This window comes from Vigna radiata, chromosome 5 (assembly GCF_000741045.1).
Source record: "Vigna radiata var. radiata cultivar VC1973A chromosome 5, Vradiata_ver6, whole genome shotgun sequence".
Classification (NCBI taxonomy): Eukaryota; Viridiplantae; Streptophyta; class Magnoliopsida; order Fabales; family Fabaceae; genus Vigna; species Vigna radiata.
In genome coordinates, this window is record NC_028355.1 from 27,924,459 (window position 1) to 27,935,957 (window position 11,499).

Below are 11,499 nucleotides of genomic sequence, written 5' to 3' on the forward strand. Positions count from 1 at the left end.
GTATACCAAGCAATTTATTTTTCCAAACGATAAAAACCATTTTAGATTTCTCCTAAACTAATTGATAGGTCACATTTTAATTCTTAAAATTACTAAACATTAATAATCATGTTTGGTTTGTTGCAATTTTTGGTACTATTTTTTTTTTATAGATTTGTAGGTACAAATTAAAATATTATTATGAACATTTTGTAATTTCCATAACTAAATAACGTATTTTAGTTTATTATTACTTGAAAGAAATAGTTTCCAACACTTTAGAATAGAATAAAGACGTTGGCGTCTCTGTAAAGCGTGGCTCTAAATGGAATATCTTAATGTTTTCAAATCAGTTCAGAATGAAACATCTCTTTTCATGTTTTGTACGCATCAATCTCAACTTTTCAAATATAAATCATCGCAGCTTTTAAACTTTGGATAAGGTAGTTATCGACAGAACTTTTAGTTGAAATCAGCCCAAGGGTTAGTCCATTTTACACTTAGATAAATTTTCCTCAAAACATTATATAAGAAAAACAAAAATAAAATTAATGTACACATCCATTAATTTTAACTTGTTAGACTTTAATATTATTTTAAGAATTAAATTTTTAAATTTAATTTAATTTTAAAAAAATTCTTTAAATGTAACTAGTGTTAGATTGTTTATATATATAAGATTATTGTACATTAGATTATGAGTTTTGTTGTTTTTAATAGGTCTTAGGAAAATGGTAATTTATGCGATGAAAAAACTTCTAGTACATATAATTTTTTTATTTGATATTATCTTTTTTTATTTTTTACTTTTTTTATAAAAAATTGTAAAAATTTACCCTTTTAATATTATTTTATTTTTGTTAAATGTATCAAATAAATGTCAATAAATGTCAATGTTTATATTACTCTTGAATAATATAATAAAAGAGAAGATAACCACGTGCGAATGTAAAGAGATTCACTTCAAATGTTTTTGAAATCCAACGTAAAATTTGATATTCATTTAAGACTATATACGAGTTTAATGTCAATATTTAGGGTACCATCTACTCCAAAAGTTTTCACCATAAAAAATAATATTACACTTACCTACAAAAATGTTGCCACATTTTTCTTTTGTTAATTTTGTTTTTCAACGTAAAATGTATAACGTGTTTACACTATTATGATAACAAACTAATTAATGATATTGGGTTTAGATTCTCTTAACTAAGGTACAAGAAGCAAGTCCAAAAACAAAAATAAGTGACATATTTTCTACTTGCAATTGGGTATTTTGAGCTTGCAATGGAAACAAGAGATAAAAGTAAATGAATATCAACATTATCCACTCAGAAATTCAGAAATACAGTACAAAATTAATCATAAAAAAATGAATGAACAAAAGAATTCAATACCTATACAGCCAATAATTTTAGACCCTTTGACCACTTCAACAATACCATGGCCTTTACACACTAAGAAATACAAATAATTTACACACAACTTGGTCTGGTTTAAGGTTTTGAAATTACAATCAGAACATAATGATTCTGAGGTTTCTGAACCTTAATCAGGCCACCCTACAACCTAAATTGTCTGAACCTTGTGCAATTTGTAATCTTAAAACCTTAAAAATGATGATGACTTAACTCTGAAGAGAGGGTGATTGAGGAGCCTTTGGAGAAGGAGAAGGTTCCCCTTCTGGTGGGAAATCAGAGATGAAAGCGAGCATCCGACGAATGCTGACAGATCGTGCAGGCCTGAAGCTGTGGGATCTCTTGATGTTATTGGAGAAGATGTTTGATGAATTGGAAAGAATAAGGTACACCAAAGCTTGAACCAGTATGAAGACTCCAACCTTAATGAGGATGTCTGCTAAGCTGCTCTCCATCTTTTGAAGTTCTTTTGTGGCAACACAGATAATATTGTAAGCGATTATTGATGAATGAATTGTGGAGAGAAAGTAGCATGCATGGTTGCTTTTATAGTTGTTGAAGGATTTGGAAAAAGTAAACATGCAATTTTGACCCAGTGTTTCATGAGGTCGAACTTTCGTTTTGCCATCTAGAAATTGACGTGTACGAATACGTGTTGAGAGTGTAATGCCAATAAAGTATCATATTTGCATGTTGACCCATCGGGAATAGGATAAGTCGAGCACGTTTTGTATGAAATATATAAATTTGGTCAATTTGGTATCCAAGCTGCTGATTCATCGGTTCTATCTGATATGGTCCTGTTCTTATGAGTTAATAATTATTTTATTGTTTTGTCTTACAAGCCAACGAAGTTTCTTCTCACTTTGCTTTTAGCCATCGCTGACAACACACACTGAAAAATCCAATATGAATTATGTGAAAAATTTAATGGTAGAAGCATGATTATCAAATTCTCGAGTTAACTCATAAACTTGTACGAGTTTACATTTCTAGACATGATTTTCGAATTAACTCAGAAGTAAACTCGTTTTCTGCGTAAATTCAGTAAAATCGATTGTGAGATGTGTAAAATCACGAGTTTGAAACAATTCTACGAGTTTGAAAGTTATATATTTAATGAAATACATTAAAATTAATGACAATAATTTAAGTATTTATGTTTTACAATATTTATTTTTATGACAATATAACTATAATTTTTATTTATTTAAAGTTAGATAATTTTATAGACTTATTTAAATTAAGATGTTATTTTTATTTTTATTTTTCATCTTAAATAAATTTTTATAAATTTAAGAATTGAGTTTACAAATCAAGTTTACTCAACTCTTACGAGTTTACATGTAACCTTAGGGTAGAAGAAAGTTGTTTTTTTTTTTGTTGAAAATAATTGTGTAGCGTGAAATAGAAGATGAGGAAATGTTAATAACTTGACTTGCACCACACGGGTGCCATCTGCTTGCGTTTCAATTCAAACAACAAAAACAAAACCTGTACGTACGTGTCTGTCTTACCATCATAAAGTTGGCAATGGCAACCCTTTAAAGTGATATCTAATGAACCGTTTTGGGTGACTGCTAACGTTTTTTAGGAACTATGATCGATGTGGGACATAGGTACTTCACAAAATGCAATTCATCAAAAGTTTATCTATGAATCCATCAATGAGTGAATGCCAACAAGAACCCTTTTTTAGGTAACCTCTTAATTATTCCTCTTGTACAAACTTCTCACTAAGAAATTAAAAAAAAAAAAGTTTCTTTGTCAATTAAAGTTAATTCATAGAAATGATTTCTACATGTAAACTAATTTTAACTTCTAAATAAATTAATTTTAATTTGCTAAGAAACTCGTTTTATCTTTTTAAAATTATACTTTTTATTGCTTTAAGAAAAAAATTGTCCAAACATTCTTCTTATCCTCTGACGCGTGTGGGCTAAGGTCATTTTGTATAAATTTTAAACTTTAAAAATTAGTTTTAATATATTTTGAGTTTTTAGTTTCAGTCCTGACAAATAAAATCTAATTTTGTAGGAGTGAAACTTTTATCTAAAGACTCTGTTAAAAAAATATTACAAAACAGTTAATTGATAGGAAAACTCACTAAATTTAGTTAAATCATAAGATCGTTTTTCCTCATATGGTTCTTAGATAATCTTTTCTTAAGTTTCTTACATGATGTTCTTTAGAAGATCATAACATAAGACGAAGTTCTATTATAAGATAGAAATTCAATTTGAATTTACGAGTCATAAAACGCGAATGAAGTTAGAGAGCAAGGATCTTATTCATCTGTCTTTCTTCTGATGGAAAATTTAACGTTTACAACTGCTTATTTTTTATACACACTGCTTATGTTTAAATAAAACATTTACCAGCTCTAGGAAGCACCAAATTCTATCACAATAATCATTTGGAATATAAGAGGTTGATGTTTAGCTAATTGGTGACAATATAATTAACCAGCTATATTCATTCATTAATCATAAATCAGAACACAACTTGCACACAACAAGCATTTTAAGGCTTTTCCATGGTACACAGCCTACACTCAAATAATTCAATCCCTCAATAATCTCTTATCGTAACTACAGAAATATTGGCAGCAAAAATATCATCTACTGAGGCCAAAACAGAAAACATGTTCAGGGGGAAGGATCCATCCACTTGATCAATCCATACATAACACAAAAAGAAAGCTAAATTTTACACGATATTTTATTGCCTAAAATGGAGGGGAAATTTGGCTTAAGGAAAGACAGTTCCTAGGACCAACATAGATTGTGGAAGACGGTAAGAGAAGCGCATGTTACTCTTGCACTCCATCAATTTATTGTATTTTTGGCCATAACACTACAACTAGCTAGTTGGAGATTCCCAAAAAAGGAGGGAAAGAAAAGAAGCAGCATAATCGTCGGTGCAGATTTACACTTGATAAGACGATCTATGTGATACAACTTCAACATTATTTTAGTACACTATATACCTGCAATCATATACCATAACAGCAGCACCATTAGTTTATAAGCAACAATTGAGTCCCTTTCAATAGAAGATATATGATCAATAAAACAGAGTGACAAAGTGATCAGAGCAAGTTAATTATCCCATAAGGCATTATTAGTACTTATTGACTATCCTGCAGCAAACAGAAAATGGTTAAAGATGCTATACTAATTTTGAGCTTATTTAAGCTTCCATTTAATCTAAGCATTTTTTTAAAGTTTTGAGAGAGTTTATGAAAATAACTTGTGATTTCTTGGTAAGCTGTTCTTATCTTATTTCAACCTTTACAAGATAGCTTACCAAAAAAATAAAACTAAATTGTAACTTCTAAGATAACATTTAACCGTATCTAAAATTTATTTGAATAAATTTCTCCATGAGTACTATTAGAAGAAAAAGAAACATTGAAGATTATATGAATCAACCTATAGGAACACTTACGAAAAAAAGAAAATAAGCAAAAGTGAAATAAGTTTATCCCATAATCTAAAATTAGCTAATCTGAAAGGTAAAATCAACAGTAAGAAGTTAAATGATTTTGACTTTCTCTAAATTTTATCGTATAATAATGTTTTTTCATTCTTAATTTTTCCCTATAAATGCTTTCGGAAATCCAAACATGATCATATTCAATGTCCCCAAACATGATCAAATAGCTCAATTCATTTTATCCTCTTTTACATAAGACTTCATTATTCATCAAAAGAAACAATTTATTCATTAAGCTGTTAATTAAAATTCTTAGATCAAATTCCATTCTAGCACATAAAGATAGAATCGCCTTTAGTCTGCTGACAATCCTCCCCTTCCCCAACTCAAATGGAGGGAGGAAAACCAGCTTCAGGTCCACTACAAACATCAAATTCATATTGAAGAAAAACAAACCACCAAAAATCTCAAGTTTCATCAATCTTGAATTATGTAATATCAACTCAGTAATCATAAAGTATTCCCTCCTTCAACAAAATCAACCTTCAAATTTCAAGATCCCAGTTGAAAAACACAATTAGGATTGGTCATCAATAACACTCTTCAACACTTACAACACACACATAGCCTAACCAAAATATACTCTCTCCAATGGTTATCTCCAACTCCAACCGAAATTGGAGTTTAAAACTCACAATTATCACAATATAATCAGCACAATATATGTTTACAAAGAGGATCTGGTTGAAGACTTTCTCCATAAGCAATTATACTGGAGAAGAATAGCAAGAGAAATGGAATTTTTATATATATATATATTTTTTGTAAGTTTCTCACTATTTGCCACTTCTAGAGTTTATTACAGTGTAGCTAGTTGATCAGAGCAGAATTCTGGTGTAATTTATTTAGCACTAAAAAATAGCGATGCATCTAAGACAAAGAAAAGAAAAGACAGAGCAACACCTTATAGCAAAGGCGCTTGGGCACCTCGAGGTTCGCCAATTTGCAGGAGGTTCTCGTTCTCTTCGATGAGCGCGTGGCGCGAGGCAATGTGGCTGAGCGTGGTCCTCAGCCCGTAGAAATCCTCCTCCGTAAACTCCGTGAGCCTCGCGATCAGCTCCCTTCGGATCTCCGTCACCACGCCGTCACCTTCGTCTTCCTCCTCCTGTGCCGCCTCTTCCTCAAGGCGGAGCCTGCACAACGGGCACGACGCGTGGAGCTCGAGCCACGGCGTGATGCAATCGGCGTGGTAGAGGTGTTTGCAGGGCAACTGTTTGGCCTCGGCGTCGACGACAATTTGGTCTTTGCACACGGCGCAGAAAACGACGCCGTTGGGGTCGAGAGCGGAAAGGAGCGAGGGTGTGACGTTGACGGAGGGGAGAGGGCGGGGTTTGGCGGGGAGGGGCTTGGGGGAGAGGAGTAAGAGCGCGTCCTGGAAAACGACGTCGAAGAGGGGCGATTCGGCGTCGTTTTGGGAGAAGGGAGAGTCCATGAGTTCGAGGAAGGAGGTGTGGCAGTGGGGACAGAGGAGAGGCGAGGGAAGGAGCGTGAGGGACACGCTCATATCGCATTCGTGGCACCAGTAGGTCTTCGCTTCTGGCTCCGCCGCCGTCGCCATCGGAGGAGAGAGTGGTGGTGGCGGTGGCGGAGGAATGAGGAGAGAAGCAGTAATAATAATGAGTGTGAGGTGTTGAGTTGGGTGAGGAATTTAGAGAGAGAAAAGGTGGGACCCGCACCGACTCTCTAATGGTTCGTTTCTCTATCGCTTTTTTCTTTTTTTGTTTCCTTCCGTTTGGTACCTTTCCTAATGTAACCTTTCAACAACAGAAAAGTATTGTATAAATAGAATTTAGTGGAGCCTGATTCCAACGGCGTCGCTTTGGCCGAGTGGTTAAGGCGTGTGCCTGCTAAGTACATGGGGTTTCCCCGCGAGAGTTCGAATCTCTCAGGCGACGTTCATTTTTTCACTTTCTATTTTTTCTTTTATTGTTTTAAGAAAATGTGTTAAAACATGGCTGCGAAGACTTGTCCATGTTTTGACCTTTTTATTCAGTGCATTTATAATGTTGCTTTAGACTGCCATAGTGTTAGGTTTATATTATATTATAACGTTTTGATGAATATAAATATATTAAAACTATAATACAATCACATCCTAAGACAACTTTTAAAAAATATAATAAAATTGAAAAAGCTCAGATTTTAATATTTTTTTTCAGGGATATTTGTGAAGTGTTAAATTTAAAATACGGATTAGTCAACCGATAAAATGTTTTGATTAATTTATTCGATGAATTAAATTAAACCATGATTGGTGGTGCAACATAAATGCCAATTAAGAGAAGACTTTTCTTTCGAAAGTCATATTTAAAGTTGCACCTTTAAATAATACAATTTATTCCAGTCAGGAAGAAAAACAAAAGAATCCAAGTTCGGATAAGTTTTTTTTTTTTTTTTCAAATTAATGTTTTATACATAGATTTATAAATATGTTTAAAAATTATTCACGAAGAAATACTGTAGAATTATTTATATATTTATAGAGTTCGTTCTTTCTATTCACAATTAGGTGGGTTGAAAGAGAAAAACATATATAAAAATATTATAGTCTTGACTTCCTACAACTTTTCTGTATTCAATAATAAACCTTGAATTGAAAACTATGAAGTAAGTGTTTCATTCTTTTATCCTGAAACTTTTCTAATGTTTCCAAGTATAAATAGTATTATTTAAGAAAGTATTATATTTTGAATGAGAAAAATTAATAATAAACATATTTTAAATATTCTTATGGATATTGAGAATTATAATCATATTAAACACTTATTTCAATAGCTTGTTTTTATTCATTTTATGTATTGTGTTTTGACACGGAAGTACGAAGAGACTGAAAATTGAAATTATTTGAATTCAATAAAAGTGCATGAAAAATAAATAGAAAAATATTATCATAAACTTTATTAACGTGATAGAAAATTAAATGGAAATATTATAATAAATTTTACTAACTTGATAGAAAAATAAATAAATTATATTTTCGTGTTTAGATTGACATATCAACTTTAACAAAATATAGAAGGGAATTTTTTATTGGAAATGAGAAAAGGGAGTGTTTATGACAATAAAAAGAAATATATGCATATTAAGATGATGATTAAAATTAATTGAAGTGGTAATTAAACAATGGTTACATCAAAGATGAGACATCAACATCGAGCAAAAAAGACATGCAATCAACCGAACCGATTCCTAATATATTTTGTAATATTCCATAAGAAAACAAAAGCAATCCAACCACTAAAACAGTCTACCATTGCACTACCTTGCAACCACTCTCACCACAACTTCACACCAATCATTTCTAAATTCGACATAGATGTTGATTGAAAGAAAAAAAAGGAAACCTTTTTATTTTTATCTAACTATGTAATAATGAAATAGAATAATGGGTTTATCTAAATACTACCTAATCTAACCAATATATATAGGATACCCATTATTGATAAAGAATAACTTTATAAGTGAACTTTTTAAAGATAAAATTAGTAAATAAATCTTATTTTATAATGGTAAAAAATAATAATCACTTTATCTGCATAAAATGAGAAGTATGAACATATTATATACTGATTAGTCGATGTCGCGTCTTGTATCAGAAGGCGATAAACTGCATTAAAGATATCATTGATGTCATAACAAGACAAACAATTTTAAGTAACTTTTGTTTGATTGTCATTTTTTCTGCAATTTCAACTCCTTTGAAACGGTTGAACACCAGATTAAGTTTCTTTTGAATGCATAACTCTGTGTGCGATTCATTTGATGAAATATTTGAATTTTAGACAGAGGTTTCACCCAGGGTCATATCATACTAATTCATAAACACAAGGTAAACCATATGTTCATTTCAAAACGCAACCATAACTTTCACTATCAAATCCTATATGTTGAACTCGATCGAACTCCCCACCAATGAGTTCCAAAGCATATTTTGATACATATCCAAACAATCTTTTATACCTGCTTGGCTTAAAAGTGTCACTAATAAGATCTAAACTTTTTTCAAACGATGCCTTTATTTTATTATATTGTAGGATGATGACGTTATGAATTGCATCCCAACAGAAGCAAAGATCTCTCATACTTTTTTCTAATACTTTCTTTAGGCTCCAATTATCAAACTCAACCCTAACACAAATGACATGAACAATATCATAAAACATCTAACGAAAACAACTAAATAAAATAAGATTCAAACATACATGTTTGATGCTGTGTTTTCTAAATGCATTACTCGGCTTGTCCATACCTTTACAAAGTGTTTCTTATACAGAATGATCTAAGAGTCATTGACATATTCAAATAATAAAGGTCATGAATTACTAGTATGATAAAGACAATCAACAATATCACTAAAGATTGACTCATGTTCATAATCCATGACATTTTCCCATGCTTCCATGACAATATCCCATGCCTTAGAATTGACTAACATTTTGCACTTGGCTTACACATTTTTTTGAATGTGGAAATGACATAAGAGATAATAACATTCAGGGAATATAGTGTCAATGGCATAAAGTTAAGTCTTTGTCGCTAATAATGACTTGTGGACCACCTTTAGATGTCATAGTGAAATTATTTTGTTGTTCACTTGATAAGAATACAAAGGTAGCTAAGAAAGTCAACTTTGTTGATGTGACCTCAACTATCTCAAGAAATGACAACCAATATTTGTTGGTTTTGTAGGTGTTATCCATCAAGAAAATAATATTAAATGCATTCAACAATTTAATTGTATTAGGATGTGTCCAAAAGAAGTCATTTACCACCTTAGATTCGTTTACACATCTACTCTAGTGGATGTATTTATCACATTATAACATCATCATCAACTGTTGTAATTTAGTTCTCAAACCTTTCAATGATCATTTATAAGTGTATCTTGTATTATATACTTGCTTGATTGTTGTCATATTACACTTATGATTTTCTTTTAGAGTAAGGAGAATGTTTGTAAGTTTCACTTAACTCTTAGTCATATCAACGAGTAATGAGTGTTCAGTGGATTTTAATCTCTCAACAAAAGAGTGACCAACTGAAGTTTGTGACAAGTCATGGTTATGATATCCACACATTACCTTCAATACACGCCCCTCTCCGTTAGAAATAGGTTTGCCTCTCAATTTAAAAGGACAATCACATTTTCTTATGTCGGATATACAAGGTTGAACATCATATTTGTATTTCTTGTACTTTCCATCCCTTTCACATCCTAACAATACATACGTCTTTCTCCCAAGTTGACCATTACCTTTATCAGATCTTATGACAACAACAATGTAGAAAATTTTTTGATCAGTTGTAAAGTTATTTGTGTAATCTCCCTTACACATTTCATTTATAAAATAAGATAAATTTGACATGAAGTTGGAATTTACTTGTGATTCCATAAAACTTAAAGGATAATCTTTCATCTTAGACTATAACCACCTACAACATGACATCACAAAAAATAACTCACTTACCCAATAATAATAACTAGAGATAAAGAAATTCATAAAACAAAACAGGCAAAATAAATTTTAAAAAAGCAATATATATATATATATATATATATATATATATATATATATATATATACAAAATATACTAAAAACAGTATTAAATTTCAAAATTTTGAAGCAAGCTTAATCGAATTTTGAAATTCGGAAGATAGCTTAATCGAATTTTGAAATTTGATGAATTTCTTAACTTGATTTTGAAATTCGGTAAGTTTTTTAATCAGATTTTAAAATTCGATGTGTTCTTAAATCTGTTGATTTTATTAACGAGATTTTGAAATAAGGTGTTGCTCTAAACTGAATTTTAAAATTCGGTGATTCTCTAAACCGAATTTTGAATTCTTGTTATTATTGAAATTATTCATATTATAAATTTCAAAATCCGTTGAATACTTTTTCAAACCAAATTTCAAAATCTAGTACATGTAAAATATAATAAAAATAAAAACCAAATTTACATTTTAAAACAAATGTATAACCAAAAGAATAAATAAAATACACGTACCTATTTTAAATGAAGATACATGAAAATGAACAAAGTTTCAAACAAGATGATTATAAACAAAAATGAAAGAAGCCAAAGAAAAACAAGTTCAAAGATGTTGAAAGAAGAAGAGAGCTGAAAAAGAGAGAAAACATCATTACTTTGAAAATGACTTTTGGATGCAAGATCTTAGTAAATATATTATTGTATGTAGTAAATACGGTTGTAAGCAATTATTTAATTAAGGCAGTTATCTAATTAATTAAATATTGTGTGTGTGCGTGCGTGTCCGTGCGTACGTGTGTGAGTCTGCTCATTTCATTGTAATGGAAGAATCGATTTAAAGAGATAACAAAAGACAATGCACAAAAGATGATAAATCTACAATTTTTCCAATCAAATCACTTCCCACAAACTTATTGCTTAATGTGGTTGAGAAGGTAAGTTCTGAATCTTGGATTGATCATTACAACATGAAAGTATGTTGTAGAGATTTTTTGCATGCCACAAAAGACAATTATATGTGGCAAAAAATTTCTTTAGAAAAGTTTTTCGTTGATTTCATGGTCATTTAAAGAAGCAAGGACATTTGATATTTTCATGCAAAGTTGTAAAG

The 11,499-nt window shown here is 30.9% G+C and overlaps 2 protein-coding genes and 1 non-coding gene across 3 annotated transcripts; 1 reads left to right on the forward strand and 2 right to left on the reverse strand.

Moving 5' to 3' along the window:
* Positions 1–1,275: 1,275 nt before the first annotated feature.
* On the reverse strand, positions 1,276–1,931 carry LOC106761590. Its single transcript, XM_014645154.2, has one exon. It carries the CDS (start codon positions 1,850–1,852, stop codon positions 1,607–1,609), a length of 246 nt encoding a protein of 81 aa, XP_014500640.1. The 5' UTR covers positions 1,853–1,931; the 3' UTR covers positions 1,276–1,606.
* A 1,916-nt stretch (positions 1,932–3,847) lies between these two features.
* LOC106759868 (E3 ubiquitin-protein ligase RNF181) lies at positions 3,848–6,623 on the reverse strand. Its single transcript, XM_014643233.2, has 2 exons — positions 5,799–6,623; positions 3,848–4,386 (listed from the first exon to the last, which is right to left on the reverse strand). Exon 1 carries the CDS (start codon positions 6,451–6,453, stop codon positions 5,800–5,802), a length of 654 nt encoding a protein of 217 aa, XP_014498719.1. The 5' UTR covers positions 6,454–6,623; the 3' UTR covers positions 3,848–4,386; position 5,799.
* Positions 6,624–6,708: 85 nt separating this feature from the next.
* On the forward strand, positions 6,709–6,790 carry TRNAS-GCU. The gene has a single exon. It is a non-coding gene; the product is annotated as a tRNA-Ser (tRNA).
* The last annotated feature ends 4,709 nt before the right edge of the window (positions 6,791–11,499 follow it).

What these genes read in the sequence shown, in the direction of transcription:
- LOC106761590 (XM_014645154.2), bottom strand. Translation starts at nt 1,852, where the DNA reads ATGGAGAGCAGCTTAGCAGACATCCTCATTAAGGTTGGAGTCTTCATA.
- LOC106759868 (XM_014643233.2), bottom strand. Translation starts at nt 6,453, where the DNA reads ATGGCGACGGCGGCGGAGCCAGAAGCGAAGACCTACTGGTGCCACGAA.